This window comes from Lampris incognitus, chromosome 3 (genome assembly GCF_029633865.1).
Source record: "Lampris incognitus isolate fLamInc1 chromosome 3, fLamInc1.hap2, whole genome shotgun sequence".
Lineage (NCBI taxonomy): Eukaryota > Metazoa > Chordata > Actinopteri > Lampriformes > Lampridae > Lampris > Lampris incognitus.
The window spans coordinates 97,689,644-97,708,977 of NC_079213.1; the positions used below are offsets into that span (position 1 = coordinate 97,689,644).

The following is a 19,334-nucleotide window of genomic DNA, read 5'->3' on the forward strand; positions in this document are numbered from 1 at the left end:
AGAAGAGGAAGCGAGTGAAGGCAGAGCCGAAAATCAAATGGTGGAAGTTGAAGAGGGAAGACTGCTGTGTGGAGTTCAGGGAGGAGTTAAGACAGGCACTGGTTGGTAGTGAAGAGTTGCCAGATGGCTGGGCAAGCACTGCAGAAATAGTGAGGGAGACAGCTAGGAAGGTACTTGGTGTGTCATCAGGACAGAGGAAGGAAGACAAGGAGACTTGGTGGTGGAATGAGGAAGTACAGCAAATTATACAGAGGAAGAGGTTGGCAAAGAAGAAGTGGGATAGTCAGAGAGATGAAGAAAGTAGACAGGAGTACAAGGAGATGCAGCGTAAAGCAAAGAGAGGTGGCAAAGGCATATGGTGAGTTGTATCAGAGGTTACACACTAAGGAAGGAGAAAAGGACTTGTACCGATTGGCTAAACAGACGGACCGAGCCAGGAAGGATGTGCAGCAAGTTAGGGCGATCAAGGATAGAGATGGAAATGTGCTGACAAGCAAGGAGAGTGTGCTGAGAAGGTCGAAAGAGTACTTTGAGGGGCTGATGAATGAAAAAAATGAGAGAGAGAAGGTTGGATGATGTGGGGATAGTGAATCAGGATGTGTCGATGAAGAGTCGAAAAGCCGTTGGTCCTGATGACATACCTGTGGAGGCATGGCTATGTTTAGGAGGCATGGCTATGTTTAGGAGAGATGGCAGTGGGGTTTTTAACTAGATTGTTTAATACAATCTTGGAAAGAGAGAGGATGCCTAAGGAATGGAGAAGAACCATACAGGTACCGATTTTCAAGAACAAGGGTGATGTGCAGAACTGTAGCAACTACAGAGGTATAAAGTTGATCAGCCACAGCATTGAAGATATGGGAAAGAGTAATAGAAGCAAGGTTAAGAGGAGAGGTGATGATTAGTGAGCAGCAGTATGGTTTCATGCCATGAAAGAGCACTACAGATGCAATGTTTGCTTTGAGAATGTTGATTGAGAAGTATAGAGAAGGCCAGAAGGAGTTACATTGTGTCTTTGTAGAGTTAGAGAAAGCATATGACAGGGTGCCGAGAGAGGAGGTGTGGTATTGTATGAGGAAGTCGGGAGTTGCAGAGAAGTATGTAGGAGTGGTGCAGGATATGTATGAGGGAAGTGTGACAGTGGTGAGGTGTGCGGTTGGAATGACAGATGGGTTCAAGGTGGAGGTGGGATTACATCAAGGATCGGCTCTGAGCCCTTTCTTGTTTGCAATGGTGGTGGACAGGTTGACAGACAAGATCATGCAGGAGTCTCCATGGACGATGATGTTTGCGGATGACATTGTGATCTGTAGCAAGAGTAGGGTGCAGGTTGAGGAGAGCCTGGAGAGGTGGAGGTATGCACTGGAGAGAAGAGGAATGAAAGTCAGTAGCAGCAAGATGGAATACATATACGTGAGTGAAAGCGAGGACAGTGGAATGGTGAGGATTAAAGGAGTAGAGGTGACAAAGGCATATGAGTTTAAATACTTGGGGTCAACTGTCCAAAGTAATGGGGAGTGCAGAAGAGAGGTGAAGAAGAGAGTGCAGGCAGGGTGGAGTGGGTGTAGAAGAGTGTCAGGAGTGATTTGCGACAGAAGGGTACCAGCAAGAGTTAAAGGGAAGGTTTACAAGATGGTAGTGAGACCAGCTATGTTATATGGTTTGGAGACAGTGGCACTGACAAAAAGACAGGAGGCGGAGCTGGAGGTGGCAGAGTTGAAGATGCTGAGATTTTCACTGGGATTGACGAAGAAGGACAGGATTAGGAACGAGTATATTAGAGGGACAGCTCAGGTTGGACGGTTTGGAGACAAAGCAAGTGAGGCAAGATTGAGATGGCTTGGACATGTGTGGAGGAGAGATGCTGGGTTTATGGATGTGGTGAGGGAAGACATGCAAGTGGCAGGTGTGACAGAGGAAGATGCAGAAGACAGAAAGAAATGGAAACGGATGATCCGCTGTGGCGACCCCTAACTGGAGCAGCTGAAAGTGATACTAGTAATAGTAGTAGTAGTAGTAGTAGTAGCAGCACCACTGCAGCAATGCTGTCTGTGTGGACACCTCGAGCTACAGCAGCTCAGCAAGGTAGCCGTCACACACAGGTAGAGAAAGGTAAGAGGCGTGGACCGGGCCTTACTCAAGCTTGAGACAAAATACTGGTTTGAAAGAAAATTACTCAGCCAAAGGTGAGGAAACAGCTCACTTGAAAAATATTTAGGGACTTTGGGGAAAAAAAATTGAGATTTTGAATTATGCTCAAAAATAGTGCTCCCCTAACTCATTACGCTACCCATTTTAGTATGGCCCGGGCATATAATGTGATGGGTCATTACCAGCCAAAGGTTTGGAGATGGTTTCATTTTAATCACATCAATGAGCCTAACATTAATAATAGAAGGTTAAGCAAAATTAACAGTAAAATGACCAATTTTCCATAAATATCTACCTCATTATATGCTCTCCTTGTACCGAGTCTAAAAATCAAACTCACAACTTTGCCAAAAGTGGCTGCAAGGTAGGCAAAGAATTGCCAACACAGAAATCCAAAATAGAGATTTAGTATTCTGAAAGTAGAATTATTTCTAAAAAAAAAAGCGCAGTGGCTTTACACTGGTAAGAGCAGCAGTCTGAATTATTTTCTTCCTTTTTGTGAGCCAAAGGGTGAGAGGTAGAAAGGGAAGCAAAAGGCAAAAGGAAAGCAAGGGCAAGGGAAATAGGGATAAATTGGTAGCTTTGCAGTCCCTTTGGAGGCCAGAGGCTGAAAGAGGAATAGGGTCAATAACAGATCCTGAGAAATAGAGAGGAGGAGAGGACAACATTACGGTGAAAAGGTACTTCTTTTTTTTTTGTGGTGAGATGGACAGAGCCGGAGAGGCGAAACAAAAAAACCAAGGAATAACCAAGGGGGCCGAGAAAAACGAGAGAGCGACACAGGTGAGGAGGGAGGAAACGAAGGCAGAGTGGTAGAGGGGAATGACAATGTATTGATGGAAAGAAAGAAGGAGAGGACAAAAGTGTACAGTGGGGGGGTGTAGGGGATGGAGAAACAGAAGGAAAATAAAGTTGCAGCAGCAGACAAATAGTGAAGATAGGTGGTCATGGGGGGGGGCTAGGATGAAGGTACAGAACGAAGGAGAGAGCGGTTAGGGGGTTGAAGTTTGGTAATGGTGGGAAGAGGAGGAAGGAGGGAGAGAAAGTGAACAAATTGCAATGTACTCCTGTGGGGGGGGGGTAGACAGAAGTTCAGGAGTAGAGAGGGAGGGGAGGGTGAGGATGTAGCGTGTGGGAGCGGGTAAGATAGTGTATTGTAGGGCTGCACCATACTGGAAAAACTCACATTGCGATATTCTTCTTTCTGCAATATATATTGCGATATGAAAAATACAGGACTTTTCACCAGATGGCTTGAATAGCTCTATGTAGAAAGAACTAGTGCAGTGACCGTTCGGATGTAATCCCCCCTCCGACCACAATATGGCTTGTAATGGCAGAGTGGCACTGTTCGTCCGGTCGCCATGAGAAGAACATCCCTGTCTGTCCTTCGATTTTCTTGACAATCGCTCATCACTGCCCTTCCTTGGGTCCTCAGCAATACACCTGCCATGTGTGAAGGTGATCAGATGAACGGTTGCCAAGAAAATCGAAGGACAGACATACAGAAATACAGACAGAGAATCCTTCCATTTTAGTTAGATTAATCATTCTAGAATGATTGGGTGATTTTGTAGGGGAGTGCATCTGCATAGAAAATAAAAATAATAATAAAAAAGCTGATTTGTAGAGATTTTGGTTTTTGTTGAAGTGTGTAAATATGTGGCCATCCTACCGTGAGAGCTGACAACTTTTGTGTGTGCCCGGTACACAGAAGGCAGAGAAGGATCACCAGCGGAAAAACGCGCATCCTGAGACGGGTTGGAGATAAATGCCCCAAAATACACAATATGTAGTCTGCACTTCACCAAAATAAAAACAACAATGAACGAGAGAAGAAAAAACCCCACCTGGTCTTAAACGATCATTTGAAATTTTAAAAATCCATACGACTGACGTTGCTTTTCTTTGCAACGAAATCTTCCTTTTCGGTGTTTTTCTCCTGTTCCCCGCTCATTTTCAAGTTGTGGTTGACAACTAGTGGGGCTTGTTTGGTTGTTTGATAAACCAATCAAGAATAATTGTGACTGAATTGGCCGTGTCCATTGGTGGGAAGCTGGATGTGGGTATGTGTCCTGGTTGCTGCACTAGCGCCTTCTCTGGTCATTCGGGGCGTCTGTTCAGAGGGGAGGGGGAACTGGGGGGAATAGCGTGATCCTCTCACGCACTATGTCCCCCTGGCGAAACTCCTCAGTCAGGTGAAAAGAAGCGGCTGGTGACTCCACATGTATTGGAGGAGGCATGTGGTAGTCTACAGTCCTCCCCGGATCGGCAGAGGGGGTGGAGCAGCGACCGCGACAGCTCGGAAGAGTGGGGTAATTGGCCAAATACAATTGGGGAGAAAAAGGGGAGAAAAATCCAAAAGAATTATTGTGACTGGTGGTTCACTGTGCATGCAGAGCCTGCATGTCAAAACACTAGCAACAAACTCCGTGTATCCAAGAACCCTTAAATCGGAGTAAATTATGTTATATCAGCCAGGCTTATCTTGTAAATTAGTCATGGAAAATGAGAACCGTGCGAGTTTTCCTTTTGTATCAAGCAGCAAAAAGTTGTATCATGAGGTGTTTGAATTAATTTGCCTTACTTCACATTACACGTCCTGCGATGTGACTATTAGGCATGCGCACATCACAATGACGATGCTGAAATTACGCATCATGCAGCCCAAGTGTATTGGCAAAGACAGAGAGAGAGAGAGAGACAGAGAGCGAGAGTGAGATAGAGAGAGAGAGAGAGATTCTTCAGTAGCAAAGAGTGAGAGAGGGAAGAGGAAGGGACAGAGTATTGCAGAAGAAAAGAGAGACAGAATAAAGGGGGGGTTGAAGTTTGGTGGTGGAGAGGGAAATTGGGGTGAGAGAGGGTGAACTATAGAGCAAGAGCCAACAATGAAGGTGTATCACTGGAGATGATGTGTGGTGTGTGAAAGAGAGAGAGGGAGAGACAGAGACAGAGAGAGACAGAGACAGAGAGAGAGAAGGGGGAATATTGAGATGTAGTGGTAGAGAGAGAGACAGCACAAGGGGGGCAGACTGAGGTGTAGTGGTAAAGAGGGGGTGCAGATTGAGGTGTAGTGGTAGAGAGAGAGCCAGGTGTGGCAGCAGCCACAAAGGTAATCAGTGGGCCAGTGGGGAGTCGTTCCACCCTGAGCGAGAGGGCTGGCGAAGTACATGGAATAAAAATAATCATTACACTGCATTAAAGTCACTGTCTGTAAATATACCCTGGGTAGCAGTAAAGTGATACACATACACTCACTGGGGGCACTGCTCCACTATCGGCACACTTACTCAGTACACATGTTAACTAACGCAAAAGCATATACGTGTGTGTGTGTGTGTGTGTGTGTGTGTGTGTGTGTGTGTGTGTGTGTGTGTGTAAAATATGTGAATATGTAAATATGTAGATAAACTGGCATGTTCATACATGTTCAACAAATAAACACGTACAAACAAATAACGTAAATGCAAATACACATGAAGCTGTGAAAATGCCCACATGCATGTGTGTGATTGCGTGCGTGTGTGTTTGTGTGTAAATGTGTATGGCGTGACAATCATTCCGAGATCTGCCCCCCCCCCTCCCCCACCCATTCCCTTGTCGACTGATTCACATCATTACAAAGATATACTTTATAAAAAGGAACAAATTGTCTTCTCCAAATATAAGCCGACCGACCCGGCGCTCGTTCATTATCCCCCTATAACTTCTGAGTGTTATTTTAGCAACACAAACCCCGACAGGGGCTCGGACTGGATCTCTCTTCACATTTATTCTGCCTTTCAGTACCGCTGCCTTTGGAAAATGGGGATTAAGTCTGCATTTAGGAGAATTTAAATTGCAAATAAGGCTTTGTAATTGTTTTAGTCTTTAATCCTGGCAGGGAGGCCTCAGTGTAATGCAAAGTTGAGACAGCCGAACGTCTCCGCCATTCATCTGAGCAAAGACCGTGTTTGTCTCACCACTTGGTTCAACGAGACTTACGGAGCGGGGTGTCCGATCGACACCACACACGCAGGCACACACACGCACACACACACACACACACACACACACACACACACACACACATGGCAACGAAACTGTGGCTGTGCGTGTACATGTAAATGTGCACACAAAAAACAAATATGCACATCCACTCATAAACACACACGACAACACACATACACACAGATCAACTCATGGCCTCACTGAAACCGAGGCCGGTTTATTTTAGTTGTGCGTTTGGGTGCCCAGCTGGTACTTGAGACTGGTAGACTGGCAGAGCCGTACAGCAGACACACACACACAAACACACCGCACACACACACACACTGTGCCAGGACCCCACTCTCTCTGGCAGTAGTGTGTGCCAACTATATGCCTGCCCATGGCCACATGGAGAGACAGCGGTAGGAGAGAACAGAGAGGGCAGGGAAGTGTGTGTGCGTGTGAGTAAGAGAGAGAGAGAGATACAGAGATACAGAGAGCAAGAGATAGAAAGAGAAAGAGAGAGTGAGAGATAGAGTGAGCGCTAGAGAGAGTGAGAGTGAGAGATAGAGTGAGCGCTAGAGAGAGTGAGAGTGAGAGATAGAGAGAGTGAGTGAGAGATAGAGAGAGACAGCGTGAGAGAGAGAGAGAGAGAGAGTGAGACAGTGAGAGAGCGAGAGAGATAAGAGATGAAAAGAGATAGAGAGGTGGGAACGAGGAGAAGGAAAAGCAGAAAGGGGGAAAAATGTGGGAATACTGTTGCAGAGTGAACAGGTCAAAGTTTACACGCAGCAAAAACACAAGAATTCTCACCCACAAAACAACCCCAGTGTGACAGTGGTCGGGGGTTTGTCATGAGAGGTCATTAAATCCCCACCACACTTCTACTTCCTCCCAGTTTGTTATCTCCCCCCACTCGCCCAGGTCGCCGAACACCCCCTCTCCTCATTGAACAGTTGCCAGTGCTACTGGATCCTATCACGGCAAGCAATCAAACTGAAGTCGAAATCAAACTCGTCTCTTATTACGTCCACTCCAGGAGCTCCGACGCAAGTTGATTTCATTTGGGGACTTGGCGTAAGGAAGGAAATGGCTTCTCGACCGCCTGACTTCATTGGCGAGCCTGTATGTTTTAAGATAAGTTTCGCTCCTCAGGACCTGCCTGACAAGCCGTATAACTTGCGTCAGTGTTTTAGAGCTAATACAGGATGGCAGTAATGGAGCGCCGCTCCAAGGCTCACTCGGCAAAAGGAGAACCGGAGGACTGGGGAGCTCCACAGCTGGGGAAGTCACCTGAAGAAAAGCAGTTTAGCTTCACTTTGAAAAGAAAACGTGATTCAACAGAAATACAGCTGTTGATATTGAGAGAGATAAGCTACACAGACAAATGTTAGGATGCTAAGAACCTTAAATTAGCTTGTCCTGCTAGCTCCGCAAAGTTATTTCTGACTTGCAGGAATGGGTTACAAAAATATTGTGCAGGTCGCCAGAACAAAGTCCAGGCTAGGCAAAAGTAGACACAATAAAAGCATCATAATTGTGGGTGTCCGGTGGCGTGGTGGTCTATTCTGTTACCTACCAACACCGGGATCGCTGGTTTAAATCCCCGTGTTACCTCCGGCTTGTTCAAGCATCCCTACAGACACAACTGGCCGTGTCTGCGGGTGGGAAGCCGCATGTGGGTATGTGTCCTGGTCGCTGCGCTGGCGCCTCCTCTGGTCAGTCGGGACGCCTGTTCAGGGGGAAGGGGAAACTGGGGGGAATAGCGTGGTCCTCCCATGTGCTACGTCCCCCCTGGAGAAACTCCTCACTGTCAGGTGAAAAGAAGCGGCTGGCGACGCCACATGCATCGGAGGAAGCATGTGGTAGACTGCAGCCCTCCCCGGATCAGCAGCGGGGGGAGGAGCAGCGACCGGGACGGCTCGGAAGAGTGGGGTACTTGGCCAAGTGCAATTGGGGAGAAAAAGGGGGAAACCCCCCCCCCCAAAAAAAGCATCATAATTGCAGTAATTTATGAGACTCTGTGCAGACAAGGGTCTCTTTGCACAGTGGATGGGAGACTGGTTAAAAGCCACCAGTCCCAGGGAATCTCAAAAGACGTATTTATGTGTGAGTCTGTGTGTGTGCTAGAGTGCAGGTGATCGCTTTCGTGTGAGCCTATGCCTATTAGTGTGTTGTGTGACGGGGGGTTACAAAACCCAGTCAGGTCGAGCAAGCATAGCCAGGGTGGCAGACATGTATATGCAGAGTCAAACCTACACACACACACACACACACACACACACACACACACACCCCTTAGGCATGGGAAGTAACAATCAAACTTCTGACAAACTGTGCCCTCAAATTCTCACAAGAAACTACTACGCACAGCTTAAAAAATGGTTTATTCTCTCTCTTTTGAACCTTTATTACTCAAATTGTCTAAATTGAAAGAGAATTGATGCCACCCACTCTAGTTCCACCAAGGAAAGATAAACAAATGCCCTAAGGACTTGCGCTACGTCCTAGAACGTAGCATTTGTTTAAAGTGTTTGTTTGAATTTTATGGATGATGATGGTGCTGCAACCAAGAGGGCATTCATGGGTAACTGGGTTAGCGATATTAAATGGAGCTGGCTTGAAATCTGCATGAGAGGAAGGGAAATCAGTGCTGCAGGGTCCGGATTCTGCAGTGACTTTACCCTTGCAGACTCGTAGCATGTACCCTGCTCTAGCTAGCACAAAATAATGCACGGCTAGTACCGAAACTCAGATAAGCCACAAAGTGCAAGACTTCAAACGGAGCACCCAGTAGGTTCTGCTAGCCCATTCCTACACACACCGACCCACCCGGCTATCTCTCATCCTCTCCCTCTCTCCCGCTATCTCTCTCCCTCGCCCTCCTTTTTGGTCTCTTGTCTTTTACCTGTCTCTGTGTCTCTCTGTCTACGTCTCTGTTTCTCTTGCCGTTTTGTCTAGAAAAACACGCAGGCGGCCGAGCCGACACATTCAGAGAGTCAGGATCAAACGCTAAAACCACGGCGCAGTTTAAGCTCGCCCAGAATGAACCTGCGAGGCAGAGAATCACAAACAATATTTGATCTTCTGTTTCTGTCACTTGCAGACCTTCAGCCTAACACACACACACACACACACACACACAGCTTGAGGGCAGCACTTTCAGGTTTTGTTGCCTCCCTCAGACGGGGAAAGTTATACACGGACACAGAAGACGACCGGCCTTTCTCATTTAGACGGCAACAAGACGGTAAACACAGAACACAAAGGCAGCCTCCTCTCACTCAACGCCTGTCTGCTTGCAGCCTGCACTCCACACACTTTGATATTAAAAAAGACCATACAGGAAGGATTGGGAGGGAAACAGACAGACAGAAAGACAGAAGACAGACAGACAGATCAGAGAGAAAAACGGAGACAGAAATGGAGATAAAGATGGAGACAGAGACAGAAAACGAGACGACAGCATTGTGGCATTTAATCCTCTGTACGCACATCAACAGAGAGCAGAATATACAAGAAAGGGGACGGGGCCATGACGGTGCTCCGCCCCCCCCCCCCATCCGGACCTCTGCCTTATATTATGGATGTTATTATTATTCCTGTGTGTCGTCACGTCGCCCCCGCTTCTCTCCTTCCCCCAAGCGAGAAAGCGGGCACTGCTGGCACCCGGCCAGATTACCCAATCAATCTCCTCAGAGAGAAGGGGAGGGATGCGAGAGGAGAGGGGGGAGGATACGAACGAGAGCGTGGAACAGAGGGGAGGGGAGGAGAAGGGTAGAACGGGGTGCGCGTGCATGTGTGTGTGTGTGTTGGGTTTGGAGGAAGGGGTACAAGACCTGGGAGGAACTGAAGCGGCGTAAACGGACGGTGCGCAATGAGTAAAATTCTATTTTTGAAAGGAAAATAAAAGGGAGAGAGATAGAAAGGGATCGAGACAGAGTGAGAGAGAGGGCGAGAGAGAGAGTCAGCAGAGACAGAGAGAGGGAGAGTCAGAGACAGAGAGAGCGAGAGAGTCAGAAGAGAGAGAGAGAGAGGGCGAGAGAGAGTCAGAAAGAGAGAGTCAGAGTGAGTCAGAAAGGGGGGGGGGCACAACGACACAAATAAGGGGTTTGGTCAAACGCTGTCCTAAGAAATTAAGTGAGCGAGCGCCTGGTTAGGCAACGTTTAGGAAGAACTGGTGAGCACGCACAAGTGGGCACACGTAAACACATAAACACACAAAGTGCAGACAAAGGCTGGCCATCCACGGCTGTTTACAGAGTGGGGTTCCTCCTTTTGTGCCACCTGTTACAGGGGTCCAGCCGAACAAATGTTTAACCCCCTCAAAGAAGTCCCAGGCAACAACCGACAGCGCCTGCCTCCATGCGTCCCTGTCTCCCGCCTACACACCGCACACTAACAACCAGTCAGGCTAACAACAGCCACGTCTTCTGGTTTATTCAAAGTGAAATTTTTTCTTTTTGACAAGGGGGCACCACAGGAAGAAAGTGTTTGAAGCTCCTGTTTTGACTCAGAAAACCTCCTCACTTGATTGTCACCACGCCTCCTTCCATGACAACTCCCATCGACAGGGCCAGAGCTCAGCCGAGCGCAGCGATGTGAATGATGCACTTGTGGCGCCGAGTCTTTGACTGTCCGCGGGCACCGATGCCACGGCGGCATTAAATCGCAGATGTGCGGGGGTTGTGACCTCTGGGGCCAGAAAAGGCAAAATGTCTACAACAACAAGGCCAAGTGCATCACTTCCTAGTCCACCTGCATTGTGCACTGTATGCGTATCTGTCAGAGTGAATGAGGCAGAGACTTGTTCCGCTCTCCTTCTTTTATTGGGGGGGGGGGATTTTCCCCCCCTTTTTCTTCCCAATTGTATCCAGCAAATTACCCCACTCTTCCGAGCCATCCCAGTTGCTGCTCCACCCCCTCTGCTGATCCGGGGAGGGCTGCAGACTACCACATGCCTCCTCCGATACATGTGGAGTTGCTAGCCACTTGTTTTCACCTGACAGTGAGGAGTTTCACCAGGGGGATGTAGCGTGTGGGAGGCTCACACTATTCCCCCCAGTCCCCCCCCCCAAAACAGGCACCCCGACCGACCAGAGGAGGCACTAGTGCAGCGACCAGGACACATATACCCACATCCGGCTTCACACCCGCAGACACGGCCAATTGTGTCTGTAGGGACGCCCAACCAAGCCGGAGGTAACACGGGGATTCGAACCGGAGAGCCCCGTGTTGGTAGGCAACGGAATAGACCGCCACGTTACCCAGACGCCCTCCTCTCTCCTTCCTCTATTATGCATGTGCGTGTGTGTGTGTGAGAGAGACAGAGAGAGAGCGAGAGCGCAACACATGCTTATGCTCCAGTGTGTCTGACTTTCTTCATCACAAAGCACGGCTCCTTTTATCATTCATATTGCGTTACTAAAGACGTGCCATGTTCCTCTAATCAAACGCGTTTCCTCGACAAAGCGTTCTTTTGAGGAACATCCAAATTCAAGCAGGAGCGCAAGCTCTAAGATGTGGAGATCTCTTTTAAGAAACAAACACGATTAAAAGGCAGAGTGAAGAGGAAGGACAGAAACACAGATCCGACAATTAAGCCTACAAGAGAGACCACTTAAAATTACTTTACAGAGGTAGAGGACTTCAGGCTGTGTTACAGCTGCTGCTGATACGGTATCAACTCACTCACTCCGAGTGTGTGTGTGTGTGTTCATTTGCATGCATGAGTGGGTGTGTTATACGCACACATGAGAGTGTCTGCATGTGTTAAGTGTTTACGTGTTAGCAGGAGTGGCTATGATAGCAGGCTCGTCATCCAGGGGTGAAGCCAACCAGCAATCCAGCGAGTCGCATGCCTCCAGCTCTGGGAGCCCAGCCAGGGCTCCAATCCCACCACAATCCCCTGGATTAGCTGTCAACCGGTCCCCAGATCTGAGGATTAGCACATTATATTCCATTATCTTTCCCAAACCGAAGAGCCCACAAAGTCCACATTGTACCCCCACCAGGACGGCCAGGAGGCGACGGCCGAGTAAGAGGTGTCTTCAGACTTGGCCAAACTGAGCCAAACCGAGCAAAACTAAAGCAGCGAGTAAGACTATACTTGAGCCTAATGTTGAACATCACACCTGTCACCAGAAGGGGAGGGTAAGAGGTGCCTTCAAACTTAGCCAAACTGCGCCAGGTCGGCATGGGGGCGCAGTGGTTAGCGCCATCGCCTCACAGCAAGAAGGTCCTGGGTTCGAACCCCGGGGTTGTCCAACCTTAGGGGTCATCCCAGGTCATCCTCTGTGTGGAGTTTGCATGTTCTACCCATGTCTGCGGTGAGTTTCCTCCGGGTGCTCCGGTTTCCCCCACCATCGAAAAAGACATGCGTGTTAGGGTTAGTCTGTGCCCCTGACCGAGGCATGGCGAGACGAGCTGGGGTTGGTCCCCGGGTGCTGAATTGGTCCCTGGATGCTGCACGGCGGCTGCCCACTGCTCCTAGCTACCCAGCTAGGATGGGTTAAATGCAGAGGAGGATTTCGGGGGTCAATAGAGTATATCAAAATCAAAACAAAAAAAAAAATCAAGCAAAGCAAAATCAAACTAGTAAATAATTACAACTCTACCCCAATGTTGGCCAGTCACAAAATTATTCCTGGAAATAAATAGACCAACCAATCTCCCAATATCAGTTTTACAGCACGGCGCTGATCCTTTCATATGGTTCTCGACAATAAAACTTGACAGAGAACCACTGAAAACCATCGGCATAAATAACAACAAACCAATCCTGGGACAGATTTAAATTACAGTTTCCCCTTTCTCTCTCCCTCCTGAGCGACACACAGAGAGGAGTGTGTGACTCGTGGGAGCCTTGTTGTTTTTCAGCCTGTGATCCAGAGGGACTTGGGGAAGGGGCGGGGGGCTGTGATAGAGACTTGATCAGGCAGTTGCTCTGCGGGGACGAAGGAGCCCAAGTTAATCAGGGACCGACAGACCCCTCGACTGCCAGGGGGAATCACGCTTCGACCCTCACAGACACACACACACACACACACACACACACACACACGATCAAGGAAAGCAAAAAGGTGCAAGCAGGTAGGCGTGCTTACATGCTACACATGCACATAAATACACACCTTCTCTGCAGCAATACTCATTACTCAGTGCAGTCAGAGACCATGCCAGGACTTCTTCAGATGCCTCCTCAGCCCACACACATACACACACATACACAGATAAACACAACAAACTAGCAAGTGAAGGTGTTACAAAGAAAATAAAGGAAGTTTGTTTTTTCTTAATTGTTTCAGGTTGATTGTGATATTCCAGCATTTACAAACCAGCAAGGGACAATAAATGCGTTCAAAATACACACACCTGGATCTATGCCCTGGATACCAGACAACGTCACCGAACATCCCACAACTCGTCAAGACAATAAACAGTTGCTAATGTGACAGCAACACGGTGTCATAAACCACCTCTCACACACACACACACACACACACACACACACACACACACACAGCCCTCGCCATTGCTCAGCTCATTTGCTCTGACCTCCTGAACCCCAGTCAGGTCAAAGGTCAAGGGAAAATGGCCATGAATCCTTAAACTAGTGCAAAGAGGTCAGGTTGGATTGAGTGTGTGTGTGTGTGTGTGTGTGTGTGTGTGTGTGTGTGAGAGAGACAGACAGACAGACAGACAGACAGACAGACAGACAGACAGACAGACAGACAGCAAGGACGACACACAGAGAGAAAGACAGACAGAGAGAGAACGAAACAGAGAGATTGAGAGAGGAAGACAAGACAGAGAGAGAGAAAGGCGGGCAGCAAGAAAGACACAGAGAGAAGAAGACAGACAGAGAGAAAGACAGACACAGAGAGAGAAAAACAGAAAGCCAGAAAGAGAGAGAGAGAAAGACAGAGGGAGAGTAAGACAGAGAAAGAGAGAGAGAGAGACAGACAGAGAGAAAGACAGACAGCAAGAAAGACAAAGAGGGAAAGACAGAGGGAGAAGAAGACAGAGAGAGAGAGAGGAAGACAGAGAGAATGTGTGGACAACCTGGACTCCCCATACGACTTCAACACCTCGTCACATCCCCTCCAGGACTCCACAGTGTTGTGAGGAGCTGGGGTTAGCCTCCGGTTAACAACAGTATTTACAGCCACATTAAGTTCAAGTGTTTGTCACCTTGAGTGGACAGTAGCAGTGATGCGGAGGCCGCTCCATGCTAAACAGGTACGTCTCAGCTGTACAAAGCCAGAGATGACCCCGCAGCCGGAATGAAAGAGGAGCAAGTTATCCCTTTTTTCTTTTTTTTTTAACCAGGGATTTACCTTTACAACAGCTAAAATAGGAACCCAGTTTTTCCTTCCTTCTCACAGTACATGGAGCTTTGCTGCTTTGAAAAATGCGACTACGGTCGCTGCAGAAACCGAGATTGAAAAGTTCAAGCTCTACAGTAAGCAGACCTGTCATTCTGCAGGAGACACGCAGGTATCCAGCTGGCCTACCTCTGGAGAAAGGTGTAGGAAATTATATGGCATTTAGATTAATTAGGCACAGTTGTCAGATTTAATTAACTACTAGGTTTAATTAACCATGTAATTAATCTTATGGTGGTCCAACACACACACACACACACACACACACACACACACACAGAGGCATAGACAGAAGCTCTTAACACGCCAACACACGCGTCCACACTAACACACACACACACACACACACAAACACACACATGCACACGTGCACAACAAATGTAATCTGTTCGGCTGACAACCGCTCACACTTCTGCTGTCAAGCCTCATAAGAGAGTTCAGCTGGACGGGCTACCAGCTACCGGCTGAAACAACCCAAATCCAAAGTCTACAGTAAGAACAGAACCTGTAACCTGCTTCAGGTCTCGCTGCAGCCCAGGTGGCACAGCCATCTAGTAGCTAATGCAGTGGGTCCAGCACACTTCCTAACGCCCAAGTAATCCTTACCCAAATACATCTAAGGGAACCTCATGCCGATACTTACCATACCGCAGGGCGTGGTGAAATAACAGGACATGTAGGTTCATGTATGGCGAGCTGAGTTAAAACCCCAATTGACCGGAAGAAAGATGATGTCAGGGATTTTTTTCCCCATTGACCCCTCGTCGCCCACATCGTGTCTGAGTGCGGATCGCAGCGGGCAGTTGTGTTGACACAGTCACATGCAATATGACAGCTGGACCGGCAAACGGCCTTTCAGTTGTGGTCAGTCCTCTGAGCCGCACCACACACGTCAACCAGCACTTTAAAAACCTCCGAGTGTTTGTGTGTGTGTGAGTATGTGTGTGTGTGGGTGTTTGTACTGGTGTGTGTCCGTATTTATGTGTTTTTTTTTGGGGGGGGGGGTTCAATAAGCTGCTCAGCGACTGCTCAGATACTTGGAGAGATGAGAGGTTCATAGACTGACCTTTCTACAAACCTAACTAGCCCCCAAAGCCACTACGAGCGTAGCGTGACCTGCTCTTAACATGCCCTGTGTGTGCATGTGTTGTGCATCTCTTGTTTGTGTGAGTGTGTGACTGTGTGTACGCTGTTGTGCTCATGTGCTCAGCCAGCTGCTTTATTTGCTCCGACCTTTATTGAAGCCATGAGCGACCAATAAAAAAAAAGCCAGGGAGTCCGCTGACCTTTCACCCCAAGCAGACAGTTAGGGGAGGACCCAAGGGGTCAGTGATCAGGATCGGAGACGTGAGGCCAGCAGCTAATATACAGTTATTACAACAGCACAACCGCTGGCAGAGAACTCCGACCGACTCCAGCCACACCATGTCAGATGTGCCAAATTTGTACGGCGACTCCCTCTTAACCCTTGCACACACAAAAAAAAAAGCTGACAAAAAGGCGGAAGTGGGGAGGCCTTTCCCATCCAAGTTATAAGACGTGTTCACTGGTGTTGTGTGTTTGAAAGCATGCTGTCTCAGCAGGGAGGAGTCTCGACTGTATAGCCCACCCAGAACACAGGCTGGTGCAGACACACCAGACAGCAGCAGACAGGACACACCAGACCAGCAGACAGCAGCAGACAGGACACACCAGACAGACAGACAGCAGCAGACAGGACACACCAGACCGGCAGACAGCAGCAGACAGGACACAACAGACAGACAGACAGACAGCAGCAGACAGGACACACCAGACAGGCAGACAGCAGCAGACAGGACACACCAGACAGGCAGACAGCAGCAGACAGGACACACCAGACAGACAGACAGCAGCAGACAGGACACACCAGACCGGCAGACAGCAGCAGACAGGACACAACAGACAGACAGACAGACAGCAGCAGACAGGACACACCAGACAGGCAGACAGCAGCAGACAGGACACACCAGACAGGCAGACAGCAGCAGACAAGAGTGAGACAAACATGTCAAAACAGGAACCACCAGTATTACCCTGGAAAGAATAGCCTCTACTGTGTAATACACACAATGTGTGTGTCTGTGTGTGTGTATATATGTGTGTGTGAGGAGTGAGGGAGCAAATGAATTTGCGTGTATGTACATGTGAATCAGTGTGTGTGTTTGATGTGTGTGAGTGAATGAGTGTGTGCACGTGCACACGTGCACTGTGTGTGTGTGTGTGTGTGTGTGTGTGTGTGTGTGGAGAGTGAGCAAATGAATGTGTGTGTGTGCAGGTACATGTGAATCAGAGTGTGTGTGTAGAGAGTGAGCAAATGAATTTGTGTGTGCGCATGTACATGTTAATCAGCGTGTATGTGTGTGTGAGCGAGTGTGTGCGCGTGCATACGCACACTGTATGTGTGTGAGTGTGTGAGCAAGTGAGTGAGTACACGTGTGTGTGTGTGTGTGTGTGTGTATGTGTGTGTGTGTGTGTGCGTGCGTGCAAAAAACCCACAGGTGTGGGGATGTATCCAGGTTGGTAAAGTTCACTCACATAGTCATGGAAAGCCTTGGCCTCGCTGGAATGTTCGCATGTCTCCCTCCGGTCCGGGGCAGCGCAGTACAGATCCCAGAATACACTGGACACAGAGGAGAGGAGATCAACAACAGTTGCTTTCTTCAAGCACGCTACAACAACATACTGCGTTTCCCGTTCAGGTTTCATGGTTGTGGACAGAGGCGTTATTCCCTCACGGGACAGAATTTCTCCAGCAGGACTTTGAGTGTGTGTGGTTTAAAATGTACTGATGGATACTCGTCCTATCTATTAGCCAGGCTAAATGTCACAAAGCCAGTGGAGACTACATAGCCCGGTGTTTCGGTCCAGTCATCAGGCAGCAGCTAAACTCCAGAGAACTCTTATCTGGGCAGGGTCACCAAATCAAGTCTTTCGTAGCTCATTTGGGTCCGCCTCGCTGACCTGGAGGTTACTGACCAATCAGCTGTGATTATATTACTCACTTGCCCAATCAACCGCAGTTAATTAGACCAATCCCACTCCTCCAGGGCAGCAAGGGCCACCAGGTCCCACTCCAAATGGACCCTTAATTACTACAATGAAATCAAGTACCTGCTTAGCTGGTCCACGCTCAAGACGTTGCTCTCTGAAGATATCGATTTAATGGAGCGCATTTAAAAAAAATCTGCTGAACTGAGACTTGAGAGAGAAAAATTTGAGATTTTGTTCCCCTTCCCATCATTTAAAGGAGCAAATAATCTGTGATGTACATTATTTGTGCTGATGTTAGGAAAACCAGGCTTTTAACAGCCTTGATGCTTGACATGACCGAGTGCAAAATGGAGCAGAAAATATTAGCTGATCATCCATAACGGGAAGACTCACTGAGCACCCTTTCCCTTACTGACCATTTTTCTTTAAGATTTAAGATAAAACACGTAAATCACATCGTTCCTTCTTTTATTCTGCCCCCCCCTTTTTTTTTCCCCAACTGTATCTGGCCAATTACCCCACTCTTCCGAGCCGTCCCGGTCACTGCTCCAGCCCCTCTGCTGATCCGGGGAGGGCTGCAGACTACCACATGCCTCCTCCGATACATAGTCGCCAGCTGCTTCTTTTCACCTGACAGTGAGGAGCTTCACCAGGGGGACGTAGCGCGTGGGAGGATCACGCTATCCCCCCAGACCCCCCCGAGCAGGCACCCCGGCCGACCAGAGGAGGCAATAGTGCAGCAACCAGGACACATAACCACATCCGGCTTCCCACCAGCAGAAACAGCCAATTGTGTCTGTAGGGACGCCCGACAAAGCTGGAGGCAACACAAGGACTCAAACCAGTGATCTCCGTGTTGGTAGGCAATGGAATAGACCACCACGCTAACCGGGCGCCTTTTATTCTGTTGAATTTTGTTCTAGTGTGTTGTTGTGACGTGACCAATAACAGCCGTTCAAAGCTGATTAACTGAAACAGAAATCTGTTGTGGTTGTGTTTAAAGATTAAACGGAAGTGTGTGCCCAAGACACGAGGACACCTATTTTTGCCCTAGGACAGTGCAAAAAAAAGGTGTCGAACACGCATTAGTAGGTCTGTTTAAGGGTGTGTGTGTGTGTGTGTGTGTGCGCGCACACGTGTGTTTATGTATGGCGGGGGCAGAAAGGCTATCCCTCAGTCACTTGACAATAAAGCCAGTGTACATTATCATATCTGTTGGTTGGTGTTAAGGAGATTGCTGCTCTGTCAGAGCCAAGCCGCAGGGAGACGGTGCCGACCATCGCAAATCCAATCAGCTCTTGGGGAAATGAAATGCGACACAGGCTACAGTTTGTTACTGAAAGGACGCAACCAGGTAGCAGGTTGGGGTGGGGGCAAGGTGATCGAGCATCTCCTGCCCTGTGAAGGCTGAAATGTATTGCGATTTGAACAGCTGATGTGCATGTGTGTGTGTGTGTGGGGGGGGGGGGTCTGTCTGAGGGAAATCAAGGAATGGCATAACCTGAGAAAGCCCTAGTGTTAGAAAAGGCTAGTCACAACAACCAGGATGTTCTTCTTTTTTTCTACCCAATTGTATCCAGCCAATTACCCCACTCTTCCGAGCCGTCCCGGTCGCTGCTCCACCCCCTCTGCCGAGCCGGGGAGGGCTGCAGACTACCACATGTCTCCTCCAATACATGTGGAGTCACCAGCCACTTTTTACACCTGACAGTGAGGAGTTTCACCAGGGGGACGTAGCACGTGGGAGGATCAGGCTATTCCCCCAGTTCCCCCTTCCTCCCTGAACAGGCACCCCGACCGACCAGAGGAGGCACT

The 19,334-nt window shown here is 48.5% G+C and overlaps 1 protein-coding gene across 1 annotated transcript in view; it reads right to left on the minus strand.

Annotated features, from left to right (window-relative positions):
• Positions 1-19,334, minus strand: part of ssbp4 (single stranded DNA binding protein 4) — a 95,145-nt gene that overhangs the window by 48,697 nt on the left and 27,114 nt on the right. Inside the window, exon 4 of the mRNA XM_056276881.1 lies at positions 17,064-17,148. Within this exon, the coding sequence (XP_056132856.1) occupies positions 17,064-17,148 (85 nt within the window). The remainder of the gene's footprint in view (positions 1-17,063; positions 17,149-19,334) is intronic.